At 40.0% G+C, this 17,039-nt stretch overlaps 3 protein-coding genes across 3 annotated transcripts; 1 reads left to right on the top strand and 2 right to left on the bottom strand.

Moving 5' to 3' along the window:
- LOC109235496 (CBL-interacting serine/threonine-protein kinase 5-like) lies at positions 393-2,402 on the top strand. Its single transcript, XM_019401632.1, has one exon. It carries the CDS (start codon positions 746-748, stop codon positions 2,171-2,173), a length of 1,428 nt encoding a protein of 475 aa, XP_019257177.1. The 5' UTR covers positions 393-745; the 3' UTR covers positions 2,174-2,402.
- On the bottom strand, positions 2,588-3,181 carry LOC109235982. Its single transcript, XM_019402223.1, has one exon. It carries the CDS (start codon positions 3,179-3,181, stop codon positions 2,588-2,590), a length of 594 nt encoding a protein of 197 aa, XP_019257768.1.
- LOC109235981 lies at positions 4,494-5,006 on the bottom strand. The gene has a single exon (XM_019402222.1). It carries the CDS (start codon positions 5,004-5,006, stop codon positions 4,494-4,496), a length of 513 nt encoding a protein of 170 aa, XP_019257767.1.

Below are 17,039 nucleotides of genomic sequence, written 5' to 3'. Positions count from 1 at the left end.
AATGGCAATAATAACAAGGAACACTTGGCATGACAAATGGCTGCATTCGACAAATGATCCTCTAGTATGTCATATGTACTAATAATATAACTGGAGTATATATATATATATATATATTATCTTTTGAAGAAAAAAAGGAATTAACTGCCTGCTTTTTTTAGAGTCTTAGATTTGTCCATGAACTATGAGTAAACAATGAAGACTTTTTCTTTGCAAAATAAGAGGTGACCCACTAAGGGCATTATTAAAAAGAATAATTCAGAATTTAATGTCTGACTTTGAAGTACAGCTCATCATTGCGTAGGTTTATCAACTATACCACGCGCATGTTTTATAAGATTATATTTGGAAATGGTCTTTATCAAATGTTATACAAACTTCTTAGTTGAACATTCCTTATATATTCTTATTCCTCACTCTCTCTTCCCATTATTATCTTTGCATTCTTCTTTAGCCTTCTCCAAAAGGCTATTTTACTTTCAACAAACAACAATATCATTCTCTGTTCAATGTCCTTTCAAACTCTTTTCAGCTGTGGAATCAACAAAAATCATCAGCATTTCTACCAAACTGACTTCATTGATCATCAGCTTCCAACTACTTCTCTTTCTCACAACAGGCTCAAGGAGTTGATTCTCCAAATTCTCTAGCCATTATTTAAAACCAAAAAAAGAAAGTATCATCATCAGTGACGGATATATAGTAATATTCTTTATTCAAAACATTTTGGCGAGATTTTGAAATAATGGAGAAGAAAATATTGTTTGGCAAATATGAAACAGGGAAGGAATTAGGCAAAGGCACGTTCGCCAAAGTTTTCCATGCAACAAACCTAGCAACAGGGGAAAATGTGGCGATCAAAGTGATCAAGAAAGAAATAGTCAAGTCACCAGAAATGATGGAGCAAATCAAGAGGGAAATCTCCGTTATGCGCCTCGTTCGCCATCCAAACATTGTCGAGCTCAAAGAAGTCATGGCAACAAAAACCAAGATCTTCATTGTCATGGAATACGTAAAGGGTGGCGAACTCTTTGCAAAAGTAGCCAAAGGAAGGCTCACAGAAGACGTGGCTCGAAAATACTTTCAGCAGTTGATAAGTGCTGTTGAATTTTGCCACAGTTGTGGAGTTTCTCATCGTGATCTCAAACCAGAAAATCTTCTTCTTGATGAGAATGAGAATTTGAAGGTCACTGATTTCGGCCTATCGGCTTTACCAGAGCAATTGCTTAACGATGGCCTTCTTTACACTCAGTGTGGAACTCCTGCCTATATTGCACCTGAGATAATAAGAAACAAAGGATATGATGGTGGCAAGGCTGATATTTGGTCATGTGGAGTCATATTATATGTTCTTCTAGCAGGGTGTTTGCCTTTTCGAGATTTTAACCTTATGAATCTATATAGAAAAATTTTCAAAGCTGAATATAGGTTCCCCCCATGGTTATCTACAGAAGCAAAGCGTTTAATATCTAAAATATTGGTTCCTAACCCACAAAAAAGGATTAGTATAACCGGAATAATGAAAGATCCTTGGTTTAGGAAAGATTTTACAATGCCAAATGGAATTTCATCAATTGATCATGAACATGATACATTTTCCATGTTAGATAAGTTTGGAAGAGAGGAATTAAAGCATGGAGGGATGATAAAATCACCATCCTCCCCAGCCTTATTGAATGCTTTTGAATTAATCTCATCAATGTCAGCTGGAGCCAATTTATCGACTTTGTTCGAGAACAAGAAGAAGACGGAGTCCATTTTTACATCGAGGTGCTCGGCCACTATTATTATGGCCAAGATTCAATTATTGGCCAATAAGTTGAACTTTAGGGTTGCAAGAGTCAATGGCTCAACCTTGAGGCTACAAGGTCCCTCGGAGGGCCGGAAAGCGCGATTATTGGTGACCATCGAGGTGTTCAAGGTGGCTCCAGAAGTGGCCGTGGTTAAGTTCTCAAAGATCTCGGGTGACTCACTAGAGTACACAAAGTTTTTTGAGGAGGAGGTAAGACCATACTTAAAGGATATTGTTTTGACATGGCATGCAGAGGAAGTGCTTAGTGCTTGTGATAAGGAGGATTGCAAAATACCCATGAAGTGTGCTAGTAGCAAGGATTTGAGCCAACATAAGTTAGAAGAAATTGACATAACTACAAACTTGTCATCCAGCGTGTGAAATGAACATTGTTTATAACTCAACTAACAATTGCATGCATTTGGTTTGTATATTATCAAAATATTGTGTATGTTGTAATGGGGAAGGGATACTAGATATCTTTTCATAGTGCTATTATACTCCCTTCATAAAATTCCTTCATTTGTTTGGTTTTGATTGAGAATTGGACTGCAATATTGTTTGTGATTTTTGAATGAGATTGATGTACAAAGAAATTAGTTAAGGCTTTCATTTTCTTTGTGACGTCTCTCTCTCATGTCGTTAAATATATATATTTATTCACGAAATTACAGCTCAAATCAAACAAACACTAAGTCTGGACATCATCCCAGACTTAGTTTCATCAAATCTCCTATCCTACCTACTGACTATCAGGTTACGATTCAAATTACATTGTCAGTACTTCATTATCCCTCATGGATAGAAATTCAACTCTTCAAGCCTTCTTCTTAGTCTTGGCAACGTATAGCCCCTTCCACATATCATTTGTATAGTTTGCTTGATCAGTATCCCTGCTTGCTTTTGTTTAGCTCGAAAAATTCTGTGGTTTCTCTCCTGCCACACGTGATAGACACAACCTGCTATTGCTATTCTGTAGATTTCAGCATTTGCTGATCTGCTTTTTGCATTGCTGCATGCCCATTCTATTTCTTGACTCCATTTCATCGTTTGCCTGTTAACACCCATCCAGTGCAGTATCTTACTCCAAATTGCTGCTGCAAATGTACACTTGAAGAACAAGTGTTCTACGCTTTCCTCTTCTACATTACACATAGGACATAGTAGCTCATTTGTTACTTCCCATCTTGCTAGTCTATCTCTGGTATTCAGCTTGCCCAGTATAGCCATGTATAATATAAAATTCCACTTTGGCATTCCTCCATTATTACATATCAGCTTCCTCCAAGGCACCTTCTGTTGATCATTCCTTAACATCTTGTATATATTGGTGATGGTTATGTGCTTCTTCTTGAATGTCCCTTCCAAGTTGATCACAGCCTCTATCATGTACTGCTTAGCCCTCAGAATCTTCTTCACCAGCCATGAAGCTTGCTTAGTTTCTATATATTTTATAGCTCTTTCCCATAATAAGTATTAATCCACTACACCCATAGCTTGTCCTTTTTTTGAGCTAAGTTCCATAGCAGTTTACATATGGCTGCTTTGTCCACAATTCAATGTCTAGCAAATTCCAACCCCCATTAGCTTTTGCTTGACACAGTTTTTCCCATGCCACTAAAGCTTTTTTTGTCACATCAATCCCCCCAGTCCATAAGGACTTCCTGCATATAGCTTCTATGAGATGGATCACCTTCTTTGGGAAGACAAATATTTGGGACCAATATATTTGGATTGATAACAGCACACTCTTAATCAACTGGATCCGGCCAGCATATGAAAGGAATTTTGTAGTCCATGATGTTATTCTGCCAAGCATCATGTCTAGCAGTGGTTGGAATTGTATGACTGACATCCTTTTTGTGTTTAATGGAACTCCCAAATATCTTATAGGCATCTCTCCTTTAGGAAACCCCATCTTATCCATAACATTCTGCTGTACAGTTATGCTCACACCCCCAAAGTATATAGAACTCTTGTTCTTATTTGCCTTCAGCCCTGACACCTTTGAGAATTCCATGAAACAATTATATAGCATATGGATAGATACTTCATCACCCCTGCAGAATAACAACAGATCATCAGCAAAGCCCAGCTGAATAATATGCAGCTTCTCACATCTTGGATGGTAGTTAAAATCAGGTTGGTTCTTCAAAGTTCTGAGTAGCCTACTTAGGTAATCCATAGCTAAGACAAACAAGAATGGAGATAGTGGATCCCCTTGTCTTAGCCCTTTTCTTGCTGGGAAAGGACAGGTAGGCCTGCCATTTATCTGTATAGAATATGAGACAATAGACAGGAACTTCATGATCCACTGCACAAATCTTGCAGGGAAGTTCATTGTTATCAAGACCTGTTTTAAGAAACCCCACTCCAATGAGTCATAAGCCTTTTGCATATCTAGTTTGATCATATATCTTGGAGTAATGCCCTTCCTTCCATAGCCCTTTACCAATTCATGTCTTAGGATAATGTTGTCAGATATAACTCTTCCTGGTACAAATGCAGCCTGACTTAGACCAATAAGGCTGTCCATAACCATCTGCAACCTTGTAGTGATTACCTTTGATATCACCTTGTACAGCACAGTACAACAAGATATAGGTCTATACTCTTTGATTGAGGTTGGACTCTTCACTTTTGGGATCAATGTCACAGCAGTGCAATTCATTGGCTTATAAATCTCTCCAGTGTCAAAAAACTATTTTGTTGCTTGAATTATTTCTTCTCCTACTATTGAGCATGCTTTCTTAAAGAAACATGCATTGAAACCATCACATCCTGGGGCTTTGTGGTCATCAATGTCATTCATTGCATTACAGATCTCCTCTGTGGAAATTGGCTCAATTAGCTTCATCTGTTGATCTCTTGTCAGGATTGTTCCATTTTTCATTACTGTTGGATTGATCATTTGCATTTGTTCAGCAGCATTCCCTAGAAGCTTTTCATAGAATCCCACAACTTCCTCCTCCACCTCTTGATCATTCTGCAACAGCTTACCATCCTGATTCACAAAGGCTTTAATATTATTTGTAGAAATTCTATTCTTCATACAAGCATGGAAATAGGCACTATTAGAATCCCCAAGCTTCAACCATTTTGTTCTTGATTTCTGTCTCATAATGCTCTCCTCTATCATTCCCCATTTCTCCAGGTTCCCTCTTAGCTTCTTCTCAATATCAAATAAATCTGTTTGATAATTTGGATCCTGCATTTTCTCTTGTGTCTCCTGCAGCTGCTTTCTAATTGTTTGCACTGTCTCTCTAACTTTTTAGAACTCCTCTGTATGCATCTTCTTCAGTTCTTGCTTGACTACTTTAAGTTTCTACCACACTCTTTCCATTCCTTGCCATTGATTAGATGTATTCCATGCCTTTTCCACCACTTTTAGGAATTCTGGATGCTCAGCAACATAATTGTAGAATCTATATGGCTTTGGACCATCCTTACCTGTTTCCTCAAAATGTAGACATAGAGGAGTATGATCAGATATGAATGGTTCCATCACCACCGCTCCAATTGCTTCATTGTTGTCATCCATTCTACATTGAAAATGGCTTTATCTATTTTACTCCACACATGGCTATTTGTCCACGTGAATTTTCTCCCTATATATTTTAGTTCATTCATGTCATTGTTTAACATGACCTAAAATCCCTTATTTCCACTTCTTGTACTGGATTATCACTTTTCCTGTCATCAACTCCCAGCACTGCATTATAATCTCCCATTGCTATCCAAGCCCCATCAATTCCATTCTGGATTCCTTGTAGTTCCTGCCATAATACTTTCCTATCTTCAACATTATGAAGACCATAAACTGCTGTAAAGTAGAATTGTACACTGCCTGCACCAATAATCACCTTCCCATGAATCAATTGATTGCTTTTCCACAATTCATTGAATTGAACACTGTTTGGATCCCATTCAATATATCTATCACTCTTATTAATTTCCCATTCAATATATCTATCACTAATTTTGAGTCACACTCCGAGATAACTCTGTCATAGCCATTAGCATAGCACCATTTAAGCCCGATAAGAACTACTGATGTAGCTTCCACGAGATTGCTAGTTCCATTGCAAACCCCTTGTACGAAGGTCGGCCGTGATATCACCCCTATATATATGATCCCTTAGTATGCCACTAGCTCCTATCATTCCATCCTCCAGCTTCCTACCATCAATATTGAGCTTTACCCATCTGAAGAGTGGTTTCTTCCTCTTCACACCTATGCAACAGATGCATGCGAGGGGTTAAGGAAATTAGCAAATTGTTTTACCCAAAATTTAGATTTAGGTTTAAACAATTAGATTTTCTAATAAAATAGAGTTAATCTTAGCCAATATTAGTATCCAAAAGATATTATTACCGATTTTGTAGTAAGATAATACGGGTATTATCTAAGTAGCAATAAATGGTGGCAACACTGCTATATTCAATGATCCAAAAATGAAGGAGGTATCATTAAATAATAATAAATAGTAATAAATGACACGTAAGTAAATAAAAATGTGTGAGGCACCCGAAAAGGGTGAGATTCTTTGGTATTCTTTCTGACAATGATGAATGATTGATGAGCCTTTAAATATTCGGATTCTCCTTGGATCGTGGGAGCTAAGTTAGACAACAACTCTAGAAAAAGGTATATTTTGTATGTGTATAATAAAGCAAAAATCTTCAGAGAATGTCAATGTGTTGTCTTACAAATGAATGTTCCATGTTCCCTATAACTATGTCTATTTCTATTTATAAGGGAACATGTGCCACGAAACCTTAATAGTACAGATCTAGAGAATATTCACTAGAATATTCTCTTTAAAATCTTATCCTAAAACTAGCTGTTATTACTCTGTCTAAGAAGAGTGCTCTCATTCACGACCCCACGCTTCATTTCTTGTTAGATCACTTTGACCTTGAAAATGGTTTTTGTCGAAGTCATACCGGTGATACGTGGCAGCTCTTGAAGGCCCTCTTAATGCTGATATGGTTTAAACATAACTAAGATAAATTTTGGCCTATACAGTTAGTCCCTCCGCTTGTTGAGGTCATCCTCGCGAGCGAGTTCGATGAGCGGATAATGTTATTCATGGTCGAGCTTGTTGAACAGATAACATGGGTCGTAATCGTTGTAGCGAGCAGGCGATGTGGCTCTCCGTGGGTCGCGTATGTCAAATCCCTTAAATTTCCCAAGTGATTTGTTGGAGCCATCTGGTCCAAGAGAGGGGGTGATGTCATGCGTCATGATGATGTTTATTACCGATGCATTGCGTCGATTTGCGTGTGACCTTTGATGGGATCTTCTCTTTCGATTCCAGTGCTAATTATGATGAGCCGTTTTAGGTTTAGTGCCCATTATGACAAACCGTATCGGATTTGGTGCTTCAATCTCTATAAATAGGGATAGCCAAACCCGAATTCGAAATTTTTACTCTCCCAAACTTTCGAGACTTCAAACTTTGTCTCTGAACCTCTCTTCTCTATATCTTTGCTCTCTTCCATATCCCAAACTCTCTTCCAGTTTCCTTCTTTACTTTCTCATAAACATGTCGAATGTTTCATCTGATGTTGGTGAAGGGAGTCACGCCATTTCGTTGGCGGTTGTGTTCCCTAATCAAGGGGAGAATGCAGCTGCCACTGTAGAGGATGAATCTTTTCCCTCGGTGGAGGAGATCATCCCCCGCAACCCTGAAACCAGGTTTGATCTCCATCGATCGCCGGACGCGGTGCCTGGAACCTTCTTATCGATAATGGCGCCCAATCAGTTGGCTGAATTTAAAGCTAAGTTTGGCCTCCCCGCCATATTTATAACTGATCCCCGCTTGGGAGGATGAAGTGCATGTTCACCGTCTCAAGTACTACACTCTATATGCGTACCTGTTCGTTGTCGGTTACTCGTTTCCCATCCTTCCGCTGGTGGAGGAATTTTGTCGCCACTATGGCATTTGCCCTGCTCAGCTTTGCCCCTATGTTTACAAGGTCATCAAGATGCTGACCAAGTTTGCTGAGCTCGCTGGTGTCGAGGTGACATTGCGTAATTTAGTGCACCTCTTCTCTCCTAGCTTCTATAAGGGGGACAATGTTGAACCTCCGTTACCGTGGAAGCAAGTGCCTGGTGGTGAAGATGGATGACAAGGCCAGCCGTCAGTTCTCACTCGATTTCTTTTTTGTTAGAATCGAGGACGTCATAGCCAACACCGACAGCTTCCCCGAGGCTTGGAATCATACACGTAAATGTCTACATTTCTTTCATTTTTACCTTTTGAATTGCTTCGCCCATTTTGGGCTAGTAAAGTAATTATTCCTTCCTTCTAGCCAACAACTGTCCTCCCCCTCTAGTCGTACGTATCGCTGACTGGGTCGGGAATATTCTCCCTTATGCACTAGGGATTCGTGATTGGCTGAGTTTCTTTAAGAAGTTCAGATCAGCTCTCCCTTCTACAGGTAACTTCCCTTTTGGTTGTGATTGTTACCTCTTTTTGTATGTTGATCGGCTTTGTAACCTTTTATGTTTCTCCCTTTCACAGGTTCGGTTAGAGGGGTTCTCAAAGGAGCAGGGTGCCTGTGCCCTCGTTTAGGAGAAGGGGTGCTACTCCTTCAACTTCTTCCCCCGTTGCGGCTACTGTGCCTTCTATACATGTCCCCGTCCTAGCTGCTCCGATCCAAGATTCTACCTCCGTCCCAACTACTGCTTCAGCTCCTCAACTATATTCTTTAATTGATGTGGACGACGAGGTCTCCATCGGTGCTAGGGGTCTAAGGCCTCACAAGAGGAGAGCCGTGGACGCCGGGAGGATGTCTCGGTCGTTGTTGACTTGCTAGGGGATGTGTTGGTTCTCAGAGAGACGACGACGATTCATATAAAAGAGGATGTTAGGGTGAGCACTAAGGCCCTGCAATTGGAAAAGGTGATCGTGGATGCACTGTGCATCCCAAGGGGGAGACGGCCTCTGTGGGGGACTTGACAGTAGCCCCGTACTTTAGAGGCAACAGAAGGCTTCGTCTTCTGAGGCAGCAATGCATGTTTCTTCGCCCGCCGATGGCAGAGGAAAAACTATCGCCGAGGAGGGCTACGAGTCGGGTTCTGATATTGATGTGGACAATCTAAGGATGATCGATAAGGGGCTCACCCAACTCGAGGTGAGACTAGAGGGAGGTTCGAGGACCATCACGATCCTAATGGATTGATTTTCTTGTAGACACCGAGGAAGTAGTTCCTTCCCTCGGTCCCTTTTGTTCTAACGTCGAGGGTGAGACCCTCAAGAAGATAACTGACAATACTCTGTCGAAGAGCATCACCGGCCTCGCTCTTAGGGTAAGTACAACTGCTACCTGCCTTTTTCCTTATGCCTTAGCTTATTTTAAGTTCTAACCTCTTTTCTTCCATTTGTAGACGGTTATTCTAGAAATTGAGAGTGATCGGAGGGAGAAGAGGCATAAAGAGATTTTTGTGAAGTTGAAAGGAAAGTATACCAAGTACCGCAGGAAAGTATACCGAGAGCTTCAGGATCGGCTTCGTGAGGGAGTCGACGTGTGGGCCTTAAGAGAAGATTTGACGAAGAAAGATGAGGAGCTAATGGCGGCCGTGGAAAAATTCAGCGTCCTCGAGGGAATGTTGAGGGCCAAGGAAGAGGAGCTGGAGCTCAGTAAGGGTGTAGAGGCCCAATGTAGCGACCTTCGAGCTCAAGTAGTCCAACTGCAAGGCCAGTTAGATGAGTGCCAATTTCAGATGGAGGCTCTTAGGGGTGAAATTGCCGAGAAACATGAGGAGCTCGAGCAGGCAGAGTCTTCTTGGTTGGATGCTCAGAGGAAGGTGGAGATCCTCGAGCTGGTGAACAGAACCCTTCGTTCTAAGCGGGAGAATGGCCTGTCAACGGCAAGGGCTAAAGATGAGAGGCTTGAGGAGAGGATCGAGGAGCTGGACACTGGCCCATTTGAAATACCTCAAGCCTATTTTAATCATTTTGCAACAAAAACATATCTAAAATAAACAATGACTATGCTTTTAATTTTATTAAGTAAAAGAATGAAGTGACATATTGATAAGTGGATGTAGAGAGCCTGCACAGCTCTTGCATATGGAGTTCCAGGTATGTAGAGTGGTAAAGAAATTAGCCCTCTCATAAATGACAGAAAATCTTGTAGAATTGTTGCACTTTGTGGATCTTCTGTACTGAATCCAAGAACTTGCTTCACTATCACATTGAATGAAAACTGCACACAAGAACCAAAATTATGTAATAAATTCTAAACGTCGATGTAGTGCGTGACCCTATCCGAACACCGGCCTATTTGAAATACCTCAAGCCACAATGTTCAAAATTAACAACCACACGCAATTCGACATCAAGTACACGAAGTACAAGACAATAACAATGGAGAAGCAATAACACAATATACCACATCCCGAAAAGAACACCCCCAATAACCATCTCGCTCGAATTCCGCTGCAAGGCTCAAACAGAACCACATCATGTGTGTAGATAACCGATAAATCAAAATCCCTCGTAGCATAGAAGAGTAACTCATAGAACACATCTGAACACTAACAAACTCAACTCTAACCAAATGCCACACCCCTTAGCACAAACAGTTCTAAGTCATCAAATTCAACCAGGTGTAGAATACACATCCTCATTGGGCCTACCAATGAGCCCCCAAAATTAACTCCGGTCATCCCCTAAAGGATAAATATCCCTCCAAAAGTACACAATGATCTAACCCTAACACGTACCACCATCTAGCTAGCTTTGGCCATATCTTCACAATCCGCAACCCCGAGACAATCTGCTTCTGAGAACTCCAAGTCTCCAAATCCATAGAACACATGAATCACCGTAGTTGATCCCAACTCTACCACTCGAATGACTAACACATCTCTCATACATGCCAACTTGTCACGACCCAAAATCCAAGTAGCCATGATGGCACCTAACCCAGCCTGCTAGGTAAGCCAGTTAACAATAAACCAATTCAAATGAGATTCATTAAGAGAAGAAATGATAATACAACTGAGCTATTATACAAAGAATTCCGGGAGAATTGCACATAAGTACAACTCATACACACACATTGCAACTGAGTAGCTCAGTTATAACTTTGCAAATCTATAGCCCAAAGACAATAGGCCCAAATTCGAAAAACCCAGCATTTTTTGACGCAACCAGCAGTTCTTGCGGTCAATTCTATTCAACATTCCTATTGTTGAGGAGAGCTTCTATATTTATCTTCTACCAAAATTTGTGTTTTACTATTATCTTTATGAGATAATTAATAAAAATATATTTAAATACAAAAAGAAGGGTTTCAATTAAATAGTCATTAGATATATAGTATATGAATATAAAAGTAGAAGAATTCGATTAAATAATTAGCAAAATATACATTCAAATATAAACAAACAAATAAAAATAAATTTGGTAGCTTTTTGCCTTGTCAACGGTATAACAGATGGTAATTCCTTCTCATACACACATCATTGCTAGATTTTTATTTTTTTATTTTTTTCCTTCAATGGTGCCACTAATAGAGTTTAACCCAAAACAGAGAATAAGTTAAAAACAAATAAAGGAGGTTGCCCAGCTCGAGAAAAGATAAGAAAATATACAAAAATTAAATTTCGCCTTTCTACATTCTTATACACTGGTATATACATAATTATACAAAATTATACACACTTATACATATTTATACAATATATATACACTTATATTTATAATGTTTAAACAATGTATTTACATTGTATAATTGTGCATAAACAACAGTTATAATACGTTTATAGAGAAAATATCTTTTAGCCACCATTACACCTCAATTTTAACACTAAAAGAAGAAGAAGAAGTAATCCACCAAATACTCGAAAATAATGTATCGACTTGGTATAATAGTGTATAAGAGATGTTTACATACCAATATACACTATTATACAATATTATATATTGCTATACAAATGAATCCTATCAATAGAGCTTCATGGATTTTCTTCTTCTTTCTTGAGCCTTTACTGAAATTTGACTTAAATCTATCTCAAATCTGCTCTAAATCACTTCAAATTAAAGCTTTAAACTCCTCTTAATATTTTCAATCAATTAGAACAACACCCAATCATGTTTTCAAGCAAACCCAATAACACCCATTTCAAAATTAATCTCAAATCTTAGATCTGAGTGGGCTTTCAAACCAAAATCTCAAATATGGTTCAAACCTTAAAGCTTCAGCCTTCAATGGAGTTTTTTTTTAATCAATCAAATTTTAGATTTGAGAAACTTGAGCTCCAATAATGGAGGTTTTATGATTATATACACGTGAACGAAGAGAATACTAAACCTAGCAGCAAGGATGAGGCAAATTCGTAACTGAACAACTTCAAATCTTGTTCAAAGATCAGCTTCGCTCTTGGAGTTGAAGTGCGCTTATATGATAAGGCAGAATACGCATAAAAGAGAGATATCAAGAAGCTTAGGTATGTTATGGACCGTGGAGGAAATGAGTATCTAATAATGGGCTAAATGATGAAAAGATTCTTTCAGGTTATGTACAACCCGGGCCAAACAGCGTAAGGACTTCAAACCTAGGCCATTTTCAGTTAGGCTGTTGGGCCAAGTGACATGGGACGTAATTCTTTCAAGAATTCCCAAGGACTGGTAGTACAAATCATGAGCTTCTAAGATTTAGAGTTTATAAAACAAGTACGAAATAAATACATCATTTGTTTGATATATACATGAACAGATTAAAAATTTTAAAGCTACCAAGGGCAAGAGGCAGCTATGACCGGAACACAGGTACATCTTCAAACCCATCTCCCGGCATACACAGCAACATCAACATCTAACATGTGCACGCAAGGTGCAGAATTATAGTATGAGTACAACCGACCCCATGTACTCATTAAGTAACAAATTTAACCTTAGGTTGAAAGTAGTGAGGAGCTGAGAAAAGGGTTAGAGTCCAACTTCAATAACCAGCAATAGTTCATAACAATATAATAAAAATGGTACAAGAAATAACTCAGTGATATGATGCTCAGCTTGTTCACGATTACGAAAAATAGGTATGCTTTTTAAGTATAACAGTAAATCCCAAATCTTTCTCCCAGTCACTTGGCACTTGTGCTTGACACTCGCACTCAATACTGTACAGGACAGATCCAACCCATGGTAGATCCAACCCAAAAATCAATAGCAATTGTGATCACTGTAGGTGTGCAGACTCCGGAGGGACAGATCCAGCCCAAGCGCTATGATAAGACAATCATCGCATGAATCAATAATACATGATGCGGTGTGCATCCCGATCCCATCATGAATCAATAATACATGTTGTAGCGTGCAGCCTGATCCCATCATGAATCAATAATACTTGCTACAGCGTGCAGACCGATCCCATCAATATCCTCACAATCAAGCCCTCGGCCTCACTCAGTCATCAATCTCTCTAGTCTCTCGGGCTCACAATGTCATGAAAACCAGCCCAAAAATGATGATATGATATATCAATGGATGGTAACAGAGACATAGATGTGATATGCAAATGAATGCGTATGACTGAGTATGTAATTGCAATGTAAGCAAATAATTCAACAACAGAAATGACCTTTGTGGGTCCCAATGGGATAAGCACATAGCCTAGACATGGTTCCAACATGGATCACAATTCAATTACTCTAGCACGTAGTGATTTCATGGATACAGATAAGATGAGGTACCTACACAGTACCACAGAAATAACCGAGTCGCAATTCATACGGTGCACGCTTACATACCCTTCACCTAGCATGTGCATCACCTTAACACCAATCACATATCACGTATATTCAGGTGTTCATAACCTCAGCACCAAGTTTAGAAGTGTTACTTACCTCCAGCAAGCTGAATCTAATATCGAGAAAGCCAAATGATACTCCAAAAATATCATCCCATGCGTATCGACCTCCAAGCGGCTCGAAACTATCCAAAAGCAACTCAAGAACATCAAATAATGCAAACACTTCCAAATGATAAAAGTTCGAATCTTTAATCAAAACCCAAAAGTCAACCAAAACGTCAAACCCGGGCCTGCACCTCGACAAAACCCACGAAATTTGATAACCTATTCAATTACGACCCCAACCATACTAATTTCACCGAATTCCCACTCCAAATCGATGTTCAAAACACAAAAATTATGGACAATTCCTCCGATTTCTCTTTCAAAATCAATAATCATACGCCGAATACGAAGATTAATTCATGAAATATAATCACAACCGAGTTAGGAATTCTTACTCCAATTCGTGTAGTGAAAGTCCTCTCAAAAGTCGCTCAAACCGAGCTCCAAAATCCCAAAATGTGAAATAAACGACCAAAACCTCGATATATAGTTCTGCCCCGGCGTGTTCGCTTCTACGAATAATTTAGCTGCTTATGCGCTGCAACCTGAAGCCCGCTTCTGGGGCATCATTTCTGCACCCTGAAGCCCGCTTCTGCGGAATCTACTGGAGAAATGTCTCTTCGCACATGGGGAAGAACATCCGCTCCTGCGACATTGCAGGTGCGATATTAAATCGCACATCTATGCAAACGTCCGCTTCTGAAGAAGCGATAACGCAGATGTGGCCGAAAACTTCGCATTGCGATGCTACCAAACATTGCCCCTTTCTGCTCCTACGACCACTTCGCCGTTTTTGTGGCTCCGCACCTGCACCCAGAGCTCCGCAGGTGCAGTCACACCAGAATCCCTGCCAAACCAGCCTTAACAAATAGTTCCAAAATGATCCGAATCCCGTCCGAAATGTACTCGAGCCTCTCGGGACCCCGTCCGAATATACCACCAAGTCCCATAACATAACACGGAATTACTCGAGGCCTCAAATCACACATAACAACATCGAAATGACAAATCCACCTCAAATCAAACTTAAACGAACTTTCAACTTCCAAAACTCGTGCCAAAACATATCAATTTAACCCGGAATGAGCTCAAATTTTTGCACACAAGTCCCAAATTACATAACGAAGATATTCCAATTCCCGGAACCACGATCCAAACCCGATATCCTCAAATTCAACTCCCGGTCAAACTTATGAACATTCCAAACCTTCAATTTTCCAACTTTCGTCAATTAGTGTCGAAACCTTCTAAAATTATCCAAATGCAAATTCGGGCATACGCCCGAGTCCAAAATCACCATCTGGTCCTAAAACCATCGAAACTCCGAACCGAGGTCAAATACTAATGAGTCAAATATGGTCAACTCCTCCAACTTAATGCTTCAAACATGGAATTCATTCTTCCAAACTAATTCTGAAACACCTGAAAATCAAAACCGGCGATATACACAAGTTATAATACATCATACGAAGCTAATCGAGACACCAAATAGCTGAAAGGAATGCTAGTGCTCAAAGCGGCCGGTCAGGTTGTTACATTCTCCCCCATTTAAACATACGTTCGTCCTCGAACGTGCAAAGAGTCGTTCCCAAGCCATCAAATCGCCGCGTAGCCTTACCATGCACATACCCGGGGGTGATCCTACGTCACCCTATTCCATATAGGCCCGACAACACAACATAACTGAAGATCATTACTCCAACCTTAGTCTGTAAACCTCAGAATCTAATTTCCAACATTCAGAATTTCCTACAAGACCCAAATCTCGCATTTAGACATTGTATAAGTATGAACAAGTTAAATCGAGCCATAATCAGAGCTGAAGATGTAATCACATGATATACCACATAACTCAAATACTCATAGCAATAACTTCCTGATCACAGTAGCTACTCAAAACAAACCCGATTCCGGTAATAAACCTCATATCCAACAAAACATCGTTCAAAACCTTCGCACACTGGCGATGATGAAAGAAACATGTAGAAACTCATAATCGATCATCAGATCACAAGTCATGGAGCTCCCTCTCCTTCGACAAGAACTAGCTAATTTCTAAGCCGACCAGCAACTCTATACTTCCAAATATACCACAATCAAATCCGATAGCACCTATTCTAGGTCCGATGACCTTATCATATCAAATACATCCACCCTACTGACATGCCACACCAATACAACCTTAAGCCACAAATCGCACAATCTGTGCACCAATACGCAACAATTCAAGTATACTCAAACATGCAAAATGACTCAAATGAGAGAACCATCCCGCAAGCTCAACAAGTACCACCACAACGTAATGATAAAAATCCATCACACACCGTAGAACCAAAACACACGAATCTAACACAGGATCATATCCCAACATAACTTCGTTGTAGTGTGCGACACTATTCAAACACCGGCCCATTTGATATACCTCAAGCCACAATGCTCAAAATCAACAACCACACGCAATTCGACATCAAGTACACGAAGTACATGACAATAACCATAGGGAAGCAATAACACAATATGCCACATCTCGGAAAGAACATAACCAAAGCCCAATCAACCATTCAACACCCCTAATAACCGTCTCGCTCGAATTTCAATGCAAGGCCCAAACAGAACCGCATCATGTGTGCAGACAACCAATAAACCAAAACCCCTCGTAGCATATAAGAGTAACTCATAGAACATATCCGACACTAACAAACTCAACTCTAAGCAAATGCCACACCCCTCGGTACAAACAGTTCTGAGTCATCAAATTCGACCCGGTGTAGAATAAACATCCTCATTGGCCCTACCAATGGGTCCCCAAATTAACTGCGGTCATCCCCAAATGGATAAATATCCCTCCAAAAGTCCAAAATGATCTAACCCTAACACGTACCACCATCTAGCTAGCTTTGGCCACATCTTTACAGTCCGCAACCCCGAGACAATCTGCTTCTGGGAACTCCCAGTCTCCAAATCCATAGAACACATGAATCACCATAGTTGATCCCAAATCCACCACTCAAATGACTAACACATCTCTCATACATACCAACTTGTAGGGACCCAAAATCCAAGTAGTCGTGATGGCATAGACAACATCGTAAATCTTTGTTGTACTTAGGGTTTGTTGGCTTCCACCAAGTACATCTTCACCCGATTACCAATATCCTAGAATATGACGATACTCGCCCTCGATTGTTGCTGTGTTTCCCCAACGTACTTCTCCTTGAATTATGCAGCGCCCTAAGTTTGGAATGGTGCTAGCAATGTTTATGTGGCGATGGATTGGCGCTTGGAGAGACCACATCTTGGAAAATGAATTAGAATTAGACTTGTGCTTCAAGTTCCGATTTTCTACATGAAGCGAGTTCCTTAAAGAAGGCCA

Source organism: Nicotiana attenuata, chromosome 12, assembly GCF_001879085.1.
Source record: "Nicotiana attenuata strain UT chromosome 12, NIATTr2, whole genome shotgun sequence".
In the NCBI taxonomy this organism is placed as follows: Eukaryota; Viridiplantae; Streptophyta; class Magnoliopsida; order Solanales; family Solanaceae; genus Nicotiana; species Nicotiana attenuata.
The sequence above is the reverse complement of the archived record's forward strand: the minus strand, read 5'-3'. Positions and strand labels throughout refer to the sequence as shown.